Source organism: Fukomys damarensis, unplaced genomic scaffold (assembly GCF_012274545.1).
Source record: "Fukomys damarensis isolate Sample0158 unplaced genomic scaffold, DMR_v1.0_HiC HiC_scaffold_24, whole genome shotgun sequence".
Classification (NCBI taxonomy): domain Eukaryota; kingdom Metazoa; phylum Chordata; class Mammalia; order Rodentia; family Bathyergidae; genus Fukomys; species Fukomys damarensis.
In genome coordinates, this window is record NW_022900936.1 from 66,527,235 (window position 1) to 66,550,573 (window position 23,339).

The 23,339-nt window shown below is 50.1% G+C and overlaps 1 protein-coding gene across 1 annotated transcript in view; it reads right to left on the bottom strand.

Moving 5' to 3' along the window:
- Positions 1-23,339, bottom strand: part of Sema5b (semaphorin 5B) — a 60,157-nt gene that overhangs the window by 11,429 nt on the left and 25,389 nt on the right. Inside the window, exons 3-10 of the mRNA XM_033768065.1 lie at positions 19,203-19,302; positions 14,815-14,860; positions 5,555-5,617; positions 5,038-5,136; positions 4,359-4,572; positions 3,695-3,980; positions 1,309-1,444; positions 13-254 (exon numbers count right to left, since the gene is read on the bottom strand). Of these exons, the coding sequence (XP_033623956.1) occupies positions 13-254; positions 1,309-1,444; positions 3,695-3,980; positions 4,359-4,572; positions 5,038-5,136; positions 5,555-5,617; positions 14,815-14,860; positions 19,203-19,302 (1,186 nt within the window). The remainder of the gene's footprint in view (positions 1-12; positions 255-1,308; positions 1,445-3,694; positions 3,981-4,358; positions 4,573-5,037; positions 5,137-5,554; positions 5,618-14,814; positions 14,861-19,202; positions 19,303-23,339) is intronic.

Here is a 23,339-nt window from a genome sequence, read left to right on the forward strand (position 1 = left end):
CCCCACCTCCAAAGCTGCGGCCGCGGGTGCGGTGGAGCCCGCTCACCGGTGCCGATGTAGAGCACGTGGTAGAGCGTGTCCTTGGCCTGCACTAGGTCCACCACGAGGTGCGAGAAGCGCACGCTGTCCTGGGTGACACAGGGCTCCGGTGTAACGGGCTGCACGGCTTCGCTCATCAGGAACAGGCGCTGGGCGTCCTGCAGGCTGCGCTCGGTGAGGTTCTCGTTGGGGCCGGTCTCGGGCAAGGTTCCGCACTGCGGGGGAGCCGGGTTGGGGCCGCTCAGCCGACTGGCCCCACTCTGGGCCCCTGTGATCCCCTCACCACCCCTTCCTCATTGTAACCCAGGTGGCCTAGGGCAGATGCTACTTCATTCTGCAACATCCCTGTCCCCCGGTATTCCCGCTGAGCCCCTGAACCTTTTCCACAGCAGGAGCAAAGAGGAAAATGAGGCTGGAGATGTGGGGCAGAAGGGATGGGGTGCAGCGGGGGCGGGGCTGCAGGAGGCAGAGGTCTGGACTGTCTCACCCTGATCATTTGACTGGACAAGATGTATGCTGTTTCATGGGTGTCCCTCCCTCAGGTTGGGCCAAGCTGTTTTCCCTCTCCTGTGTCCCCATCAGCTCAAAGTGCTTCTGCCTCCTAATTCAAAGCTGGAAGGCGGCTACATTTTATTGAGCACCTGCTACATTATGGAGTATCAATCTTTGCACCTATCTACAAGGTATTATCTATGATGGTATTATCCCTAGTTCCAGATAAGGAAAAGGAGATTCAAGGAGATTGGGCGATCTACCCAGGGTCACACAGACACCGACAAGATCCGGGTCAGGATTGCTGGACTGTAAAGCCTGAAGTCTTGTCCAGCTCCATGCCACCTCCAGCGTAGGAAGTCGGACATGAAAGTCAACCATTAGCGGCCTCATCCACTCCCTTGTTCTCCTCCTTTCCCCATCACCAGCCCTGACTACTTCTAGCTTTCAGAGGCCCCCTCATCTGTAGTACCCATCCTTCAGCTAAAATCTCCAAATTTCAGCCAGAATCAGCTTGTGTAAAGCTGTCCTGGTCCCCTACCCTGAGGAGAGTTGAGGCCCACTTCTCAGAGATGGCTCAGAGCAGCCTTCCTTACTCTGCCTCTCACTTTCCCCTTCTCACTCACAGCTGAGAGCAAGCACACTCTCAGGGAGCTGTCACAGACCCCAAGGATGGCTGTAAGCCAGCAAGACCAGGGCTGCTTTCGACCAGGGCTCACCAGATGAGAATCAGCCTGTGGCCAATAGTGGAGAAGGATCTGGGAGGAGAATTCGTACCTGGAAATTGGGGATGGGATTGGCGATGGGGAGCCAGGCAGCCCTGGGGTTCTCCTGGTAACGGAATGGGCCATTGAAAGCCTGGGAAATGGCGCTGAGGTTGAAGGCGCAGACAGCAGAGGCGGCGATGCTGTTTCTGAAAGGCAGGAGAGGGCAGGGTGCTGCTTGCTGTCCCTGTGGGTTCTGCACCCTCCTCTGATGCCTACAGGCAGTTGTTATGCCCAGTCTCCCAGTTTTTGGAAGCACGTAGGATGAACCAGGTGCCTTCTACACCACGGGGTATCACAAAGCAACAAGACCCACTGCCTAGAAGCACCAGGGCTGGGGATTTAGCTCAGTGGTTCTGCCACCTGCCTCACAAGTGCAAGGTCAAGAGTTTGATCCCAGGTACCAAAAAAAAAAAAAAAAAAAAAAAAAAAAAAAAAAAAAGATACTGACTAGAAGCACCAGCAAGTCAGGTACCACTTCTTCCCACCCTCCAGTCTCCCATGGGAGGTGGAAAGCAGTCAGTGGGTTCTAGATGTGTTAGTCCCATGACAGACACATTTTTTGTTATAACCTGGTATAGTACCCACACATCTATATTAAAATTTCACCAAATGATACTTACCAGACTAAATACATTCTTCTCATATATTTATTCCATCCTATTCTGATTTATTTATTATACAGCTGGTTACCAAACCCCTGGTTTATGTGGCTGCATTGTAACCCCCTGAGCCAGATGACATGGAAGTCCCTTTAGTCTCGGAATCACAGGGTCCCTGGGTCCCTCTCCTGATGAGTCTGTTTCCTTCCTCTCTGCCTGGTCCCAGCCCATCTGTGCCCCGCCCCCATGCTGCACATCCTCTCCATCTCCTTGCAGCCTCCGTAGGCTCCTAGTCTGTCCTGCACACAGCAAGCGCAAATCAGGTTACTCTCTGGCCTGCTTCAAACCTTTCCATAATTCCTCCGTGCCCTTAGGGTAGAGATTACCTCCTTGCCGCACTCTATGAGACACACCTCTGTCTGCCCCTTTAGCTTCCTCCCCTTTGAACCTCAAGCCACACTGGTTTCTGCTCAGTTCCTGAAACATTTCCTCCCATGTTATTTCCTGGGGTTGTAATGACTTCCTACATGAAGCCTTCTGGTCTCCACCCCTCTGCACTATTAAAAATTACTTTGAGCCAGGTGTGGTGGCACACGCCTGTAATCCCAGCCCTCGGGAGGCTGAGGCAGGAGGATCACTGTGAGTTCAAGCCCAGCCTGGGCTACACAGTGAGTTCCAGGTCAGTCTCAACTACATAGTGAGACCCTGTCTCAAAAACCAAAAAAAAATCACTTTGCACACTGTTTTCCCCCTCTGTAGCCCAATATCTCTATCATATTCAGCTGGTAATATTCCTTCCCTATTCTAGAATGCAAGTTCCTTGAGGGCAGAGCCATAACTACTTTTGTTTGCTGGGCCCACCCCCACCCCCCCAGGACAAGCACCTGGTGCACGGGAGGTACACAATAAATACACTCAATACAATCCCCACTGATGCTGTCGTTCTATCTTGATGTCTCTCCTGCTGCTCCTGCTCTCAGCTCCTCCCAACCACCCTGCAGGGCCGAGGGCTGGGCACAGTGGATCTTCAGCTGGTGGCCTGTGAGAATATGATATAAGCCAGTGCCCATGGGCTGATAGCTAACCTGGCCCCCAAGGCCCAAGGCAGGCAGACACCATTCTGGGTCTCACAGGTTTCTGACATCCTTATAAAGAACCCTGCACAACCTCCTGTCCAGAAAAACCTTGCTTGGCCTCTGGTGCCCATTCATCACTCTCCACAGGAAAATCACCTGATTTGTTAGCCTCTACCCAGAGCAGGCGGTGGGAGGAGGGTCTCATGCTCTCCAGGAAGGTCACCCTTCCTCACACCTAGGAAACAAAAGGGGCTCTGAATTCCAGCCTGGGCTTTTCAGTGCAGTCTAGATGGGAGGTGGTGCAGCACTGCCAAAACCCTCTGCAGGCAGCCTTTAGCAGCACTGTGGAGTCCTGGCTTTGGAAGGGAGTGTAGAGAATCCCTGCTGTGCCTCCCAGGGCTGCCCGCCTCACACAAAACAGGTTTCTTCACTTTCATCCCCATCACATTCTCCCCCACGGACGGAATCCAGCTCCTCTTCCTTTCTGCACATCTGGCCCAGACCTGCCCACCCCAGCAACCCAGCACAGGTGCTTACCACTCCGCAGCCAATAAGCCACCATGTCCTCAGGTGCCCCTCCACAGAAGGCACACAGCCCCCACTTTAGAGCAGAAGGAACAAGGCACCAAGAGGGGCCTGCCTGAGCTCACCAGGCTGCATGGCCGGGCCAGAGCGAATCCTGAGCAGGGCGGGGAAGCGGCGGCAGAGGGCAGGGACTCACACATTGGTAGTGAAGACTCCATAGATGAGGTCCTGCTCTGGCAGGTGGAAGGCACTCTGCAGCTCGTTGTAGTAGAAGGGGACCTCACCCGGGCGGGAGCAGTTAAGCCGGGCCTTCATGAACGTGGTCCATGTGTCCTCCAGCAGGAAGTGGCCCCCCACGTCGTTCTTGCACACGCGGGCCACCCGAGAGTACACGGTGCGTCCGCAATCATGCTCTACCGCGTTCTCCCGCAGGAAGAAGTATGCAAACAGCCCTATGTCATAGGCTGCCACAAAGTTTGGCTCTGGAGGACAGAAGAGGAATGGGGCCAGTCAGGCCAGGAGGGGAGAAGTGGTCAAAGTCAGTAGGACTTGACCAGTTCAGCGTCCTCAAATGGGCATCCTGACAGCCCTCCCGACACCAGCTGGTGACCTGGCAGCTCTAGCTTCTCCTTCGAATACCTCCTTTCCCATCACCATGTTATCTAACCACATTCCTAACCCTCTCTTCCTGAAGAGCCTACCCTTCATCTGTCCTGGGTACCCAGGACATCTTTGGTTCCATCTGGGCCCTTCTCCGATATGCTCTGGTCTCTGAGCAAACATCTGACCTGCCCTGGGAATCTCCCTTGATGGAGGAAGAGAGCTCTGTGGAGGGAGCCTGCCCCGGGCTGGCTCCTTACCATTGAGCCACTTGGAGTTATACTGGGCAGTGCGAAGTGGCGGCCCAGTGCCCAGGCTGCGGTAGATGGCAGGGTCCCGACCAGAGAAGTCAATAACTGTGGCTGCGTAGAGTGCCCCTTGGGAGGAGATGACAGCTGTGGAGTTGTGACGTGGGTCATAGGGGCAGCGGGCCACACCGTTGATCTTCTCGATAGTTCTGCTGAGGTTCCCCACCTGGGGAAGATGGGAGAAAGGGACAGTTTTCCTTGAGGCCCTGGGCTGCTTGCTTTCTGATCCAGAGTTGTTTCCTCCACCCCTGGCCCCTGGGGGACCTCTCCCCTGCCCATCCCCCAGTCCCTCTACGGAGATGTCATCATGGTGGGCAGGGTCCTGCCAGGAGCTCACAGGTCCACCAGGCGGGCCCTCCAAGGCCAGACTGATCAATCATGTACAGAAGGACCAGATCAGTGTGAACTCTGGATGAAGAATGAATAATTTTTACATGTAAGTTTATCCCAAATAGAGCACTGGACATAGTTATTGTAAATATCATTTGCTGTTCTCCTGAAATGCAAAATCCAGCCGGACATCCTTTTATGTTTTGGGTTTGGGTTTGGTTTTCTCTGTTCCATTTGGCAATCCCACCCCAAGGCTGCACCTGGGCAGGAGACCTTCGCTTTCACCCCTTTCAAGCCCCACCTGTCTGCTGGAGCACACGGGGGAAAAGGCATTGGTGCCACACATGAACGCCTTCCGTCCCGCGAGGATCAAGACCCGCACGTAGTTCTGGCACTCCTCCTGAGGCAAGAGGGAGACACTCTGTGAGTGACGCTGGTGCCTTTTCTTCACACCACCAGCTCACCAACGCCAGGGAATGTCCTCTGACCTTCCTTCTTCCCCAGCTCCGTGCCATGTGCCATCCAAAGCGACAGGGCCAGCACTCTGTGAGTGACGCTGGTGCCTTTTCTTCACACCGCCAGCCCACCAACGCCAGGGAATGTCCTCTGACCTTCCTTCTTCCCCAGCTCCGTGCCATGTGCCATCCAGCTGTGTTTGTGGACATTCCTGCTCTCCCTCACCTATATGCAGAGGACCCCTTATCCAGGCCAGGTCTCAGGGCAGGCAACCTCACACCCACGCCATGTCCCTCCATGCAACAGCCCTCAACTTCCTGCCAGCTCCAAATGGGGCCCCTGGGGCCACCAAAGCCACATACCTCAGTCTTCCCTTTGCTCTGGCAGGAGCGGCGCGTGTCCTCGTTGGAGGCCCACTCCGTGGCCTGTGGGAGAACATGGACATCACAGGGTTCACTCCTTGCCACTCCTTACCAGGCAGGAAGAAGCCCATGTCAGGAGTAGACAGGAAGCCTGGAAGGGTCAGGGTAGGCTGCAGGGTAAGGGCTCCTCTCACCACATCCAAGGGACTTGGGAGGGTCACCAGATCTCCTTACTCTCCTGGCCCTGAACAAGTGGACATTCCCTCAGCTCGACACCCTCCCTGGCTGTGTAGGACCAGGAGCCCTGGAGTGCCATCTTCTGTGAACTCCATCATAGCCATACAGCTGTCCTAGGACCTTCGCAGGTCAGCCAGCTACCTATGAGGGGCCAAGAATGACTTTCGGCACCACCCCAGGCTCAGGGTGGGAAACATGCCTCTGTTACAAGCCACGTCCCCTGAACACACAGAAGGCTGGTGGAGGCTCTCTGGAAATTCTGGACTTGGAGATTTCATTTTCCCTGTGTGACCCTGCAAAGTGTACCTCCCGCAACTGTTGAGGAAACGGAGGTTCTAAGTGAGTAAGGTTACACAGCGGGTGTGTGGTGGAGCCCCGGGCACAGAAACTTCCACTCCTTGGATGCCAGAGGCTGTGTGTCTTTGCTCTTCATCCCACTGTCTCCAGAGTCCAGGACTTCTCCTTTCCTAAATTTTCTTCCCCACCCCATGCTGCCTAGACTTGCCTTGCTGTTTCCCTTACAGAATCCCTCATGCTGGAGCGCACTGTAAGGTGTTTGGGGACCCAGCTTTCATGTGCCCAGGGCATTAGAAGTGCAAGCTGAAGGGAAGAGTGATCCCCCTGTCATCCTGGCAAGGCAACAGCTCCGGTGGGGCTCGTTAGGTATTTCTGGGTCATATGTATAAAGACGAACTGCATACCTGTCTGGGAGGGGGAGAGGGAGAGAAAGCCCTGAGCAAGTAGCTCTCCCTTCGAAACAGAGCAAAGCCCACCCACTTTTAATGTCTAACAAAGCGGCTTCTAGCTGTGAAGTCACTGCCTGCGGAGCTGTGGGAGGGGAGGCAGGGAACAGAGACAGCCTAGGCTGCTCTCTGCTTTCCAGGCTGGGCCCCCCACACTTGGAGATGACTGCTTCAGGGCGGAGAGAGGCTGACTCTGCAGCCCCTGGGTTCCTGAGCTGGGTGACAAGTTTGATCAGGTCGCCCTCAGACCTGGGTGTGCCCTGCCAGGCCTGGAGCGTGGGAGTCAAACAGCCCCCTGGCACCTGGCCACAAAGCAGCAAGGTCATCTGGACAGAAACAACTGAGCATGGTCAGACTCAGACGCACCAGCTCTCAGGCTAAGCCTGACAAGAGAGAAGAGAGGGCTGTGCATAAGAATCCTTGGTTTCTGTGGAAGCAGAAGAGAATATGACCGGCAAACCCTGCAGATGTCCGGCCGAAAGCTCCGGACAGTGGGTGGCTGTGGAGAGACTATGGGCAAAGGGCCCTGCTGGGACCTTGGGGTCCCTGCACACAGGTCTACACAGAAGGGATCAGCCTCTTCCTTGGGGGTGGGAGGGAGACTCGTTGGATTTCAGGCGTGCACAATGAAACGACGTTACAGTCACACTCAGCTCCACAATGGGACAGGCACTGGGTCAGGGAACTTGACACTTTCTTTGATTTTCAAAACAGTCAGTGAAACAGCCTTATGGTCAACTTAAAGGTGAGAAAACTAAAGCCCAGACTGGTTGAGAAATTTGCCATGCAGTTAATAAACAACAAACCCAAGATGCAAATCCAGATGACCCCAGAGCTGAATGTGCTCTTTTTTTTTTTTCTTTCTTTCTTTCTTTTTTGGTACTGGGGATCAAACTTGGATCCTTGCTCTTGCGAAGCAGGCGGAGGAACCACTGAGCTAAATCCCTGGCCCTGAATGAACTCTTTCTGCTGCATCTTGGGGTCTCATGGTAAACAGATTTCCTGAACCAAAAGTTAGACCATATGGTCTGAAAAGAATGCACATATTTATAATGATAACAGCACAGAATGGGCTTTTTGGAGTTATTTTATTTGAAAGATTATTTTTATCAAGGCAATGATGCACAAAGTTTTAAAAAAATATATGAAAAATTATTAATTAAAACCCTAGCAATCTGCTCCTCCTATTCTTAAAACTTTTTCCTCAAACAACCATTTTCAACTCTTCTAGCTGTTTCTGTGTTTTCTTTTAAAACCAATTGCTCAAAAGTATGTATCAATTTTACTTCTTGTAGCTATCATGAAGGGAAAGCTTTTCCCCACTTACCTATCCCATCACCACACCCCAAGCACACATATATCTTCCTTCTCATCTCCCATTGTTGTTTCATATTTTACTTAACATCAACATCGGTATTCACATTATTGTAAATACGTAAAAACTGTTCATGGGTACCAGCTAGCAACACTGATTTCAGTGAATGTAAGTCATCTCAAAATATGCCAAATTGGTATATTGATTATTTCAAGCTGATGTCACCTGAGGGACTGGAACTTTAGAAAAGGTCACGAAGCCTAGCCTTTCCTAAAATCAACAAGCCTGAAGATTCTTTTAGGAAACATGTCCTCTTGTACCTATCATTTAGAAACTGGTAATCAGGTTGTAATGAGCCTGAAAAAATTAATTCCTTGGAGTAAGCCTTATTGTCCATTAGCTTTTAATCGTCCCCCCACTACATATCTCTTGGTGACATCCCTAGAGTTTACTACCGTAGTTCAGAGTTCAATCTGCTCTGTAGTTCTTTTATTGTTCTATGTCTACAAATATACAAGTATCTTGCTCTGGTCATTTCTTTGGATCCCATTTTTCATGTGGAGAGCTTCCTGCACATGTAAACTTACTGAAACATATATGCTTTTCTCTTGTTAAGCAGCTTTGCAGTAATATGGTTTCTACTTCCAGCGAAAGAAGCCACATAAGAACCCAGGGAGGGTAGAGGGGTTCTCTCTCTCCTCCACAATAGCAAACATTTCTCTTGCCTTTCCTACCTGAACTTACCAGTGGGGAACCAAAGAGTATGAGAAGTTTGGTCTAGGAGTAGTCCAGTTAATAGGTTCTAACAACTAAAGAGTGAATAGATCTAGGAAATGGTCAGCAATGGTTGTGAACATCAAAGAAGAGAGGAAATAAGACTCTGTGTGCATTCTAAGGGAAGCATGTAATAACACCTATGGAGTAATCTTGTCGGAATCCAAAATGAATGGAGTCTGTAGATTTAACAATCACTTTACAGGTGATACAGAGACCAGAGGAAAATGTGAAGTTATACCACCTAGATCAGCATAATGGGGAAATACTATAGGAAAATGATCAGTCTTCCAGAAATAAAAAGTACAAAAAGAAAAAGAGGAAACATTTAAAAGACACATAAGAGACATTAACAAATTGACATGTATTTGGATCCTGATTCAAACAACCAAAATTATTTTTCTTTTCCTCCTTTTTTCTTTTCTTTTCTTTCAGCATGGGGATAGAACCAGGACCTCACATGTACTAGGCAAGTGATCTACCACCGAGCTGCACCCTTAACCCCTCATACTAAAGTAATAGATGGCATGATATGCATGAGATTTGCTTCAAAGTGATGCAGGGCAGATAAGTGGGTGATACAGATGAAACAAGAGTGATTGCAAGTTGATAATTGTGCAAGCTTTTAAGCTGCTTTTGAATATACAATATTCATTGTACTAGCCTACTTTTGTATGCATGCAATTTTACATGATGAACAACTGTATTGGTTTGCTTGAAGAATAAAGTACTAAATTACACACATTGGTAACTCTATGTGTAGGGCTTATATAAGTGGTGCACCTCTCTTAGGGAGCCAAAGGGGTGTCTTTTCACTGGGACACCCTCTGTCATACTGTAGAAGTCTGGTCTCTGGACTCACAATATTTGTTTGCTTGAAGAATAAAGTACTAAATCACACATTGGTAACTCTATGTGTAGGGCTTATATAAGTGGTGCACCTCTCTTAGGGAGCTAAAGGGGTGTCTTTTCACTGGGACACCCTCTGTCATACTGTAGAAGTCTGGTCTCTGGACTCACTGATGTCTTTTCAGGGACCCCCTCTGTCATACTGTAGAAGTCTGGTCTCTGGACTCACTGAGTTTCTCCAGCACAGACTCTTCCAATCTGTGGGGCAGGGAAGGTAAGTAGATTTCCACCTGAGCCCTTTGGTCCAGTCCTACACCCCCTCAGTGCCCTTCACCTTTTCTATAGCTCCTAATTATGGAGCTTCCCCAACTGAGTCTCTGGAGAAACGGTCTCATCTTCTTTGTTGGGATAACACGATGAAGTAGGAGACCTGGGTTCCAACCTCTCCACTAGAGAATTTTAATCAATTCCCCTGTTTATGTTTCATCTTCGCATTCCTTAAAACCTGATACCCCAGTTTCTGAGCCCTTCTGAGGAGGACTCAACTTGCTATCCTGCCACATCCTCCTTGGTGAACCATTCTGACTCCTTCCATCCACTATCATCTTCCGGAATGTGTTCACTTTCCTCTACTGACATTTTCACTGACACTCACTCTGTTGTAGATGTGAAGCTATGAAAATTTCTCATTGCACTTGTAGTGGGTTTTTGTGGCTTTGTAGAGATAGACTGCTTTAAACTAGGACTTCCTAGGAACTCCATGGTTGAGGATCTCTAGTAACAGAGTAGCTGTAGGGCCCGTTTCTCATGCTGTTGGAAAGCAGACCTCCAGGGCATGGATCCAATCCTCTCCCTGTGCACTCAGCCACTCCCTTGGACACTCAGGGGCCAGAGGTGGTAGCCAAAGATCAACACATATTCTGAACATTGTCTCCACCACTTAGCAGAAGTTAAAATTCAGATAACTCCAGGCTTCCAGATCCAAGCTCAAGGGATACAGAGACAAACTGGAAGAGAGCTCAGGAGCCACCCCAGTGCCTGCCCAGGCTCAGACAAAGCCCCCTTATATGTCTTGGTACATATGTACAGAACAGTTCTCATTTCTGTGCTTGCAGGACATGGGGCATTTCGAGATCATAAATCTGTTGCCTTTAGGCCTCCAGCCACATTGTCCCCTGGAATTGCTCTGGCAAAGATCACTTATGAACTCTCTCTTGCCAAATTTTAGATGACTTGTCATGGTGGTCCTCTCATGGCACAACGCTGTTGGTCACTCACCTCATTTTAGAAATGTCCCAAGACTGGTTGATTAGGCTACACTGATCATAACCCTCCTAGCTGAGCTGATCTGACTTCCCCTGCTCACCCCCCACCCACTGTCCCAGACACACACAGCCCCATCTGCTTGGCGGTTGGAAAGGAATTAGGTATTTCCATTTCCTTTAAGATTAGTAGTTTAGGGGGTAGGTACTTAGAAGTCCAGTTAATGGACATTGGTTTGCACGAACTGTTTGCATTTATATTTTTCTTTAAAGAATTTTAATTATTTAAACTATCAATAAAACATTGAGTTTTAAGTTTGCTTAGGTCACACCCTGGAGCCAAGTGGGAGGCTGGCTCCATAACAGAGCCTTATAACCCAGGCACATTCCCTTCTTTGTCAGAAAAGTGTGCAGCTCCTTTGTAACCTGAGGTTGCTGGTTAGCCATGTATATGAGCAGACACAGAGGACTGAAAGCTTAAAAGCAGGGGCCCGAAGGGGTGAAGTGGCACACACCTCCCAGCATGCTGGGAGACTGAGGCAGGAGGATTTGCAAAATCAAGTCTAGCCTGGGCAACTTACTAAGACCCTGTCTCAAAATATAGATAGAAAGATAGACAGACAGACAGGGAATGTAGCTCAGTGAAAAAGCCATGAGTTTCACCCCTAGTCCTACAAAAACAAAGACAGACAAAACAGAGACAAGAAGTGCCCAGAGAGGGCAATGGCAGAGTACTTGCTGAAGTTTGCCACTTAGGAGTCGAAAGCTGAGTCTTCTCCCCAGGCAGACAGCAGACCCAAGGAGCCACACTGAGCACCAGAGGCCAAGGACTGCCGCTGCCCTGTCAAGTGGCTGCTGGATGACCAGTCCTAACCTCTGGCTTGTTCTTTCCCCTATGTGGCCAGATAGTACCTCTTGCGTGAACATAACATGGGTTTATTTCTCTCCTTGGTTCTGTCGGGAGAGTCCACTCAACCTCTGAGGTTAGGCCCCTAAGAGACTCCATGGAGAATGTGGCAAAACCAGTATCTGGCTCTCTTGGGGCTGATTTCCTGGGCTCTTTGGAGATCCTTCTTGAATCTGAGCCCTTCCTCCAAGTGCCAGCTGTAGGGCTGCTGTGTCTTCCTGTTGCTGAGACCTCCATGACACTCAGCTGGATGAACCAAGCCCCAGGCCTCAGTCAGCAAGCAGAGGCCTAACATCTGATAAAGCATAAGAAGACTTGGGGAGGCCAAGACAGTGGGGCTGCTTTTATAGACAAGGCCTTCTCCAATCCTAAAGCAGCAGTTCCTAAATTTAGCTGCATGTGAGAATCATGAGAGAGGTTTTTTTGTTGTTGTTTCTGTTTTTGTTTTTTAACTCTACTGCCTAGGTTGAAGCCAGAGCAACTGAGACAGAATCTGAGAGCACCAATCTTGTCAAAGCTCCTTGTTGATCCTGGTGTGCAGCCATAGGAGGGCCAATGGCCTAGAGTCAAGCCAACCCTACTCAGGTACCATCCTCATTCATGGTCCCCAGCTGTTCAGGCCAGGAGCTTAGATGTCCCCCTATGGTCCATGCGTCACTGACCCCTCTAAAGCTGCAACCTACTCTATACCATGGGGCAACTTGAACACAGAAGACAGTATGCTGATGAATCATAAGACCCCTTTCTGTCTTCCCTCCATCCCCACTGCCAATGCCTTCCTCAAGGTCACTGTGACTCACCTGTATATCTGCAATTGCTTCCTGCCTCCTGCACTAATGTGGTCTCTGTACTGAGTCAGGAGATTTGAAGTCAGGTGTGTTCATGCCATTTCTCTGCTGAAACCTCATTAGCAGATTCCCATTGCCTTCAGAAGATCTGGGCCACCTCAACTCTGCAGCCAAGGACCACCCACCACCCAAAGTGGCCTCTGTCTCTCTAGGCCTCGTCTCCCACCCTTTCCCCACTCACAGTCTGATTTGGCCCCCCAGTGCTGTGTGATCTTCCTTGAGATGCCCAGCAAGCACATCCCTTGAGCTTGGCTCAAAGACAGCTCCTCTGGGAAGCCTTGGCAGACCCTGCTGGGCCCAGAGTGCTCCTCAGCCTCCAGGTCCCCCTGCCATAGAGGCTTTCCACAGCCCTGCCATTATTTCTGTGCATTCATCTCTCTCCCCCGTCAGCTACTCTACATTGCCAGGAGACCATGGAACCAAACGAAAAGCAACCCCCTGGAACTCAGGTAGGACCTCTGGGTCCACTTCCTCCCGTGCACTTTGAACTTCCTGTACCCTGGCTTTCTATGGCCCTCACTTGCTGTGCTTGGCATCTTGGTTTGTTTCTGTGGGCACCAACTAGAAACTGCTCTGGACTGGATGCTTGTGACTGTGCTGACAGCCCATAGCAGTGGCTCAGGGAATTTTCCCTGCCTTGCTCCAGCCCAGGTCCCAGGAACATGCCAGGTTGTTCCTCTCCAGGAAGGGGAACCGATCACACATGATCTCTTTTGTGCATGTTGCTTGAAGCAAGGAATGGATTTCACTTTTGGAATTTAAAATCCTTGTGGAGGCCTAGCCTTTAGGAAGCATTCACTAAATGTTTATATGGGAGGTTGGATGAATGAATGTTTGGCTGGTGAAGGCATGGACAGATGGACAGATAAACAGACAAGAGGAATTTCTTTTCAACTTTCTCTAGGTCCTCGGGACTCCTTGGTAAGAGGTATGCCTTTCTCTTCTCTTGTACCTCCCCTCTAATGGTCAGATGTGATGGTTAATGTTGTTGTCTTGATTGGCTTGAGAACATCGAAGAAATGAGTAAAGCACACTTCTGAGCATGTTCAAATGTGTCTGTGGGGGTATTTCCTGAGGTGATCGGTGTGTAGGTAAGTGAAGTGAGGCAGAACCTGCTCAGAAGTGGCACATGCACCCAATAGGCTAGGGGCCTGGATGGGTCTCCTCATTTCCAGCCCCTCTGAGGTGAGCAGCTCTGCTCCTGCATGACTTCCCACTCTGATGTACTGCCTCACCCAGGGCCCAGAGACAATGGGCTGAAACCTCAGAGGAGGTGAGCCAAAATAAATCTCTCCTCATTTAAATCATCTTTCTCAGGTGTTTGGCCACAGTAACAAAGAGCTAACACACCAGACAAGAGCTGTCATAGCCTCTGGGGCTGTCACAAACTCACCTAGGAGGTGTCCCTTTCCCTGTCTGCTGCAGTGACATTAACCCTAAAGGGCTGCATTTGATTAACTCATAATTCTAATTAGATTACATTCACCACCCAGAGTCCTTTCCTGGAGGTCAGAGGCTCTGTCATTCTTACATCCCCTCAGCTAGCAGCTGAGTCCATGGCGGTAAGTGCTCCATGAGGGTTTATCATTGGGGGACAAAGATGCCTCCTATACAGGAAAATTGAAGTGCTCCCCACACTGAAAAATAGATGGCTGCCCCTTCTCTAGAATGTTCCGCCTCTGCCGAGATGGTCTGACATCTGTTTCTCAATCTGGGATAAATGTTTTAGATCAGGGAGTCCCATTAAAAAAACCTCTCGGAGCACTTAGGGAATTATGCTTGGAGAGTCTTTCTTGGCAGCAGATAATAAATCAATCACAGCTCAGTGAAAATGCTGAATTAGAATGGGATCACTCAGGACAAGGTAAGAAAGGAGCTGGGGACATCCTATCCCTTGAGGCCCAACTCTGAGACCCTCCTGTGGACTTCGGGTCTGAACTTGGAATTACCAACAACCCCCTTTGCTCAGTATTATCTCAATTTTATCCTGGAGAGTTCTGCATTTGGAGAACCTCTCTGTCCCAGGCAAACCGGGACAGTCTCTCCAGTCACTCCAGCTGGTGCTCTTCTCCTTCTTTCTTCACAAGCACCGGGAAAGAGTGCTGTGTGTACCTGCGTTTTTATGTGGGCTGCACCCCACTTCTAAGAGTCTCCCCCAGCTGTGACCTTGCTGGCACCATCTGAGTTCATGGCCAGCCAAAAGAGCAAATGGCTCCTGTTCATCCGGTGGCTGAATTTTGGAACCGCATTGCTTGCATTGCCCTAACCCCAACTTCCAAATACAGACAATTGTAGGAAGGGAAGGGAAGAAAAGCAAATGTGTACCTGAAGGAGGGAGACATTGGCAAGGCTGAGTCTGAAGAGGTAGTTCCTGCAAAAACAGAAACAGACATCATAAGCCAAGCTGGTTCTGCAGGCAGGACCTCTCCTGGCCGGGCCTCATGGGGTGCCAGGACTGGTGCTGAATGTACAGGACCTAGGGTGGGCTGACCACCAGGAAAGACTTGACTCCCATTAGCTCACTTAATCTTCACATGATGCTGGCAGTCGATACAGGAAACCCCACTTGACAGATGAGGAAACAGGTTGGGTCAATGGCCCAAGCCACAGAAACACAGAATCAAGGTACTGGGATTAAAATTCATTCTTGTTCTTCATCAGTCCTATGGAATAGCTGTGCCTGGCCAAAGGGACACACCCAGGGGGAAAACTGCTGATACCACTGTTAACCACAAATTACAAAAGGCCTTTGTTTTAGACCAAGCACCCTCATTGGGCCCCAAAAGACCTAACAAAATATCAAAATGAAGTCACCATGCTAAAGTTTCCTATCACCAATATAAAACTGACCTTCAGAGAAATCAGGAGGAAGAAAGAACAGATAAATTTCTCAAACAGGCTAGTTTCAGTCATCATAGTGAAGTTCCCTCTGCCTTAATTCACACACACACACACACACACACACGCACACAGAAAGGTAACTTGAAATAACATGTTAACCAAGCATTATTTTTCTTCTCTTCTGTCTCATCCTCGCCTTTCTAGGAAAGTGAATTGCAACAACCGATCTGCTCTTTATTTTTTAATTTCTGTTTTCTTCAACCCTACTCTGTCTAGGAAGCCAGTCTCTTCTGCTCAATACATTAGATCACTTATTCCAATATATGGAGTGAAGTGTTGCTCAATTCTAGAATTAATAAATCAAGCCCGTTCAGATCCATACACTTGCTTGCTCGCCACACCATTCCCTGACACGGAGCCTGTTTCTGTTAAAAGTGGACCTTACTGAGCTCTGGCTGGGACTCAGACAGGCCACTTCCTCCTCCCTGTCTGTAACCCTGACCATTCCCTGCCCCACACAAGTGCCTGGAATCCCGCGTGCTTCCTCACCTCCTGCAGTCAGGGACACTCTGGACCCACCTTTTCTCTCATCACCCTGTCTCCTCCAGCCCAGATACTCCATGATCTCTGTCCCCCCAGCCCAGCCCGCACAGCATTGCCAGATTCATCCTCTTCTAACACCATCTTCAACCAGCAGCCAGCTGCTCGCCTGCCTTCAGTAGTCCTAGAGAAGGTGCTAATGGTGATAATCCCAAACCCATGATGAGCATCAGGTGCCACTGGGACTGCTTTGCATGGACTCAGAAACAGTGAGGGTGGCCCAGTCGGAGTGCCACAGGCAAGTGATTTCAAGTTCACAGACTAGAGGCAGGCAGGGGCAGGCAGAATTCCAGCTCGGGCACTTGCTGGGCCCTTCTGTGGGCCTCGGTGGCTGCATCTGTAGAATGGAGAACTAGTTCATGTCTGGCTTTTTTATTGCCAGGCCTGCGGAGCCATATTAACAGGCTAAATTAATGACAAGCAGATGTAAAGCTCTGGTTTTCCTGGAGGACCTTTTTTCTTTCCTTGTATCTTTCCTTAGCCATTTCTCTTTGGGTTCCTGAACTTTTCAGGAATAATTACTTTAGAAAGTCCTGGCTGACCTCAGCTGTGCTGGGAAGATAAATGAGCGGAAAGTCAGGGAGTGTGCCAGAAAGGGAAGGAGGGGCCCCTGTTGCCAGGAGCCAGAAAGGGACCTCTCTGGTCTGATATTCCTCTCGGGACTCTAGCTGCAAGCCCGAGAGTCTGTGGTCCTCCTGGGCTGGGTGGGTCTCGCTCGTGACCTTGGCTCCAGGCTTGTGCCATCTTTCCCAGCCCCCTGTCCAGGTTCTTGGCAGAGCTTCCCCACCCTATGCTTCTGGCCTGGGGACAGATGGGCTCTGGCTCATGGCTGTGCCCCAGCTGTCTACTCAGGTAACGCAGGCATCTGCTCACAGCTTTAACAAATCAGGGGAAGCGTTGCATCACTGGACTCGTCTGTATACCATCAAAAGCCATTCATCACAGCATCTCAGCAGGCCCCACTGGGAGCTGGGAGAAGAGAACAGAGAGACGCTGCAGCCAGACCCACCCCTGGGTCCACAGGGAGCAAGGCAAGATTGGAGATGGATAAAAACTTTTTCCCCAGCCTGAATGCCAGAGGCCCAAAGGGGTCAAGAAGAAGAAATTTTCAGGCAGAGAAGGAGGAAGAAAAGTACCTCAGAAAAAGGAGGAGGAAAAAGCAGCCAAGGATCCACCAAACTGGCTTTACAGGCATAAAGGACCAGTCCAGAAGGGATCTCCCCATTCATGTGAGGGCAGACTCAGGCTCAAGAACCCAGGAAAAGATGTATCCTCTGACCGTGCAAGGGACTCCGCAGTTCCACAAACTATCAGCATGTGTATATGAGGAGGCCCGAGTGGTCAGGAAGACCAGTGTGACTTAATCTCTCTGAGCTCGATTTCCTGGTCTATAAAATGGGGTTAATCGTGTAACCCACCTCCTGGGGTTGCAGAGAATACTCGATAATTACCTGCATGCATGATTTACTACATGTACTAGTTTATTTATTGCATGTCTGATTCCCCCTATCTACTAGCTGAGTCATTATATAGACAGTACATAAGTAGCGCCTGGAACACGAGAGGCACTGAATGAATGGCAGCCTTCAGACTACTTTCACAAGGTTTCAGATGAAATCTTCACGTGCCGCCTTTTGGGTTTTACAAAGTGCATGTGTAAACGGCTGAGATCTGAGCTTCTTGGAAGGATGGCTTGAATGTCAGTTTCTAGGTTATAATGTACTACAATTATGCAAGATGTCACCGTTGGGGGATGCTGGGCGAAGGGCACAGGGGATCTCTGCAGTATTTCTTGCAATTGTAGGTGAATCTACGATCACTTCAATATAGAGTGCAAAAATAATCACTCTCTTTACTGCACAATCAAGCTCCTACTCCTCCATACCTGCCTTTGTGGAAAGAGCCAGGCTGTGCTCCCCGAGAAGGGCCCCTGCTTTTCTTCTATATACTCTTGAAGCTTTCGAATATTATACCAATAACATTGGTATAATAATTGGGGATGGTGCAAAACAATTAGTTAATTTAAAATTTTTAAGCATCAAAAGAAAATGTTTTCAGCTCAGCTTCCCAGCAGCCCCATGAGGTTATCAGCAGGCACTACAACTCAGACTTTACAGATGAGGAAACTTCATCCAGAAGGAGGATCCAGCTTATGTGGTCCTATTCCTTTTCATACAGCAAATGAAGGGGTGAAGACATAGATCAGGGCCAGAGAGCGAGGACACCAGCTACATGGCACAGTTTGGAGGTGCCCAACCCAGTGGCCAACCTTCTGACTCTGAAGCCCATAAACAAAACCTCTGGGGTGGAGGGTAAAAACTACTAGTGTTCCCAGAGAGCATGACACAGAACCACCAGCAGTTTAAATGCTAACCCCAGGTTAGCAAACCCAGGATCTAGTCCATGCCCTATGTGGGATCTCAGGGAGGCCTCCCTTCTCAGGACCTCTGCTTCTTCATGATCGATTGTGGCAGCCATTCTTAAACCCGAGCTTGGGCAGTCACCTGGAGGGCTTAATGAACAACAGCTTGGTGGGGGAGACATACCCAGAGTTTCTGATTCAGGAGGCTGAGGAAGACTCAAGGATTTTACATTTCCAACAAGTTTGCAAGATGCATAGCACCTGTTAGCCCAAGGACCTACTGTGAGACCCACCAGACAGAGCGTCTCTAGGCTCTCTTTGTACCCCAGGTGACAGTCTGTGATTTTGTGAGGAATTAGCTTCTTTTACTCTGCCCAGGAAAGTCTCACAAGGCCTGCCTAGACAGTTTTATCTGTTAGATCTGGATCAGGACGGTGGGGGTACTGGTGCGCCTTACAAGGAAATGAGGCCCTCAGAGAGAGAAGTTCTTGGCTTTATCTGCACGCCACATGCAGGTGACCAGCTGGCCAGCAGGGGGCTCCTGGGCACCTTTTCTGCGCCAGGCTCCTGGGAGTTCACCAATTAGGCAGGTCCTGGCATCACTACAGGAACAGGGACAGGAGGTGGCCAGCAAGAGTACTGCCAACCAGAAGGCTGAGATGGGGAGGTCTAGGGGTCACCCCTGCCCCCTGTCCCCAGTCCCCACATACCACATACTTTCTTTCCTGAGTGACAGACAGTCTCACTCACAAACACACACACACACACACACACACACACACCTGACAGAGAACAGGGCTGGGACATAGGTCTGTCTGGTGGGCTCATCCTGAGTAACATTCCCCCACCCCCACCCCCCACCCAGTTCTAAGCATTGAACTCTGGCCCTGACTTCCCTGCACCTCATTACCTGGCTCCCACGATGAGCTGATTCCTGGTAGGATCTAGAGCAAGTTGGGAGAAATCTCGGGCTCCAGGGTAGGTGAAGTTAGAGATCCACGGCTTCAGATCTGGTGGAGGAAGAGGCAACACTTCCGTTACTATTGGGCCAGGGCACTGTTGCACCAGCACCAGGCCGGAGAACAGAAGAGAGGAAAGCTTGAGCTAAGAGGGTAGAGGTGCCTGGGAAACCTGAGATCCATATGCCCATCTCTGAAAGCAGCCAGCTATGTGCCCTGGGGAGTGGTGGTAACATTGTCACTGCTTCAGCCTTGTGCCCTAGCTCAAAGGAGGGCTCTACCTTCCTCCAGAAGCATAGAAGGAAACCTATAAGCACCCTTGATGCCCCAGTCCCTCTGTAGCCTCATCAATACACAACAGCACATCCAGTTTGTTCTACCCCCAAGTCATCCACACCTTTCTCTCTGGACCCCACCCACCACCAAGCTGCCATCATTTCCGGCCGGGACTGGTGCCCACGGTCTGCTCACCAGCCTTCCCACCACTCCTGCTCCTTCTACTCTATTTCCCACAAGACAACCAAAGTGCCCTTTCTGAAGGGTAAGTGTAGCTATGTCACTCTCCCTTTTAGATCCCTTCCCAACTCTCCAGGGTGCCTCAATGCCCATACCTTTGGGTTCCAGCCACGCTCTCCTCCCAGGTCAAATGCCTGGCAATTAAACATCTAGCAATCAGTTGAAAGAATAATGCTTAATCTTTATATTCCCTCAAATTCTCCACCCCAGCCACACTGACTTATTTCACATGCCCAGGATCTATTCCATAGGAGCCTGCAAACCTCTGTACCTCTGTTCTCCGCTGATGGAACAGTTCCAGTTGCCCCCACCCCTACTCCTCCAAGATGCCTTCACTGACTACCCCAGTCGGGGCTAAGGGCTTTCTTCTGCTTTACTGTCATCACAGCCCCATCACGGGTGTGTCTAGCCTGGTAGTTTGTCCTGGGGACTGGGAAGGATCTCAGCCTTGCAGGAATATACAAATAATAGGATTTCAGATGAGAAGGACGTGGGAGGGACAGGAGACAGATAGTCAGTGTACACCTTATCTTTAGCCAAACCCAAAGCCTTCTGAAGAGCTTGGGTGGGCAAAGAGACCGCACAGCTCTCTGGCTATCTGGGGGGTGGGTGGAAGGGTACACCTGGGCCATGTCAGCTGGCTTTCCCTTTATACAGACCCACTTCTGCCATTTTCACCCGCATCTCCAGATAGCTCTGCTCAGCTCTGCTTCATGGAAGGGAGGAAAGCAGCACTGGGAAGGCCAGAGCCATGGGCAGAGGAACTCCCATGCTGATGGGAGTAAAGATGATGGGAAAGTGTGAGGCAGTGAGCTCTCTCCCCGTGGTGCATAAGCAAGTAGCTCGCACAAGGCCCAGAGGACTGTGCGTGCGTGTGTGTGTGTGAGTGTGTGTGTGTGTGTGTGTGTGTGTGTAATCCAGGGGAAATAAATCATTGCTCATTATCCCTCCACTACAGAGTAAAAGCAGCCCTTCATTTCTGCACGACAGGCAAACACTTAATCGCTCCCTGGAGAACTGGAGGTTTTGTGAGTTGGATGTTTTTCAGAAAGCTGTGATATACATAGTTTTTAAAAAAGAAGAAATTCTGCAGCAGAGTGAAGCAAATTCCTTGGGTCTTCCCCCTGTCTCCAGCAGTTACCTATGGGTTAATGAGAACTGTCACATAGCCTTGATGGCTTGATGGCATTTGGGCAATAAATGCATAAGGAATAGATCTGAACCCAAGGGCAGGTTTTTAGCTGACCTCAGGGCCACTTGTGGAGATCCTGGGAGTAGGAGCCTGCAAACCTCTGTACCTCTGTTCTCCGCTGATGGAACAGTTCCAGTTGCCCCCGCCCCTACTCCTCCAAGATGCCTTCACTGACTACCCCAGTTGGGGCTAAGGGCTTTCTTCTGCTTTACTGTCATCACAGCCCCATCACGGGTATGTCTAGCCTGGTAGTTTGTCCTGGGAACTGGGAAGGATCTCAGCCTTGCAGGAATATACAAATAATAGGATTTCAGATGAGAAGGAAGTGGGAGGGACAGGAGACAGATAGTCAGTGTCCACCTTATCTTTAGCCAAACCCAAAGCCTTCTGAAGAGCTTGGGTGGGCAAAGAGACCGCACAGCTCTCTGGCTATCTGGGGGGTGGGTGGAAGGGTACACCTGGGCCATGTCAGCTGGCTTTCCCTTGATACAGACCCACTTCTGCCATTTTGACCCGCATCTCCAGATAGCTCTGCTCAGCTCTGCTTCATGGAAGGGAGGAAAGCAGCACTGGGAAGGCCAGAGCCATGGGCAGAGGAACTCCCATGCTGATGGGAGTAAAGATGATGGGAAAGTGTGAGGCAGTGAGCTCTCTCCCCGTGGTGCATAAGCAAGTAGCTCGCACAAGGCCCAGAGGACTGTGCGTGCGTGTGTGTGTGTGAGTGTGTGTGTGTGTGTGTGTGTGTGTGTAATCCAGGGGAAATAAATCATTGCTCATTATCCCTCCACTACAGAGTAAAAGCAGCCCTTCATTTCTGCACGACAGGCAAACACTTAATCGCTCCCTGGAGAACTGGAGGTTTTGTGAGTTGGATGTTTTTCAGAAAGCTGTGATATACATAGTTTTTAAAAAAGAAGAAATTCTGCAGCAGAGTGAAGCAAATTCCTTGGGTCTTCCCCCTGTCTCCAGCAGTTACCTATGGGTTAATGAGAACTGTCACATAGCCTTGATGGCTTGATGGCATTTGGGCAATAAATGCATAAGGAATAGATCTGAACCCAAGGGCAGGTTTTTAGCTGACCTCAGGGCCACTTGTGGAGATCCTGGGAGACTGTAGTGCCCCCTTCAAGTTAAACCAAGGGCTCTCCTCCTCCAGAAGACCTTCTGGACTATAAGCTCTCTACCACCTCTTATTTTGTCCCACATTCCCTCTACCCTCCCTGTTCCACTTACACAGTATGCCCCTGTTCCTCTGGATGAGCTCAGGTCTTTCCTGGGTGTGTGGAGGCAGGGCAGGGGTGGGGCAGGGCTTGCCTGTTTCCATCAGATAAGTGATACTTTGATTCCTTCCTTCTCTGTGCCAGGGACTCCCCCTTCCCCAGATGTGGGCAGCTGAATGGAAGGCAAAGGGCACGATTGGACGGCTCAATCTTCATCAAGGTCTTTGCTTGGGGAGGAGGAAAGAAGAGGAAACACAGCCCAAGCTGGGTGACAACGGGAAGGTGGGAGAAGGGTCTCCTTCCAGTGTCTGTCCCTGTCCCTTAGCCTGAAGGAACATACACGGGCCAGCCTAATGGACAGGGACGAGTGGGGAGAGATGCTGCCAGGGGCAGGTGCCACGCTGTAATCCTGGGGGAGCCTTGGGAAGGGAGCCAGCCTCGTCTTATTAAACAGGCAACGGGGACCAGAGGGAAAGCTGTCTTTAAAACACCAAGCACGTTCTGAGCTACGTGTGCTGTGAAGGCTTTGGACGGCGACTTTAAGAGAAAAATGACATTCTCCATGACACGCCTGTGATTTTAATTACAGTCAATTCAATTACCCACTTTGTGGATTAACCACCATCAGTGTTAACTCCAGCTTGGCTTCTCCCTGCCACCTAGAATGGGTGTGCTGTGGCCAACTGAGCAATACGCTGGCCAGAGTGATACAGAGGGGGCCCCCCTAAAAGAAACCCACAGGAGAAAATGTCACGTTTCAAAGCAGAAAGCCACCAGTCAGATTGTGCCTCTAGCAACTCCTCTAGGGTATTCAGGGGTTATTCACAGATCCACCAGGTGCCAGAGGAGAGGGAAACATGCAGCTATGTGTTGGGAGGCCCACAAGTCACCTGGAAACCAAGTGTCACATGTGAGGGGGTCCTGGAAACAGGGGTTGGCTTGTGCTAGATCAGTGTAACTCCTCTAGAACTGGGCACCAGCCAGAGCTCAGTCTCTCAGCTGGGGAGAACTGAGTCCCTACTGTGTGCTCAACTGTGCTAGATATGTGAGGAGACCACAGCAACAGTCCTGATGCTGAGCCAGCTGGGCTGGAGGCAGCAACTTTCAAGGAGCAACACAAGGTAAGTGAGTACCCACAGTTAATACTTCATCTCAAGTCC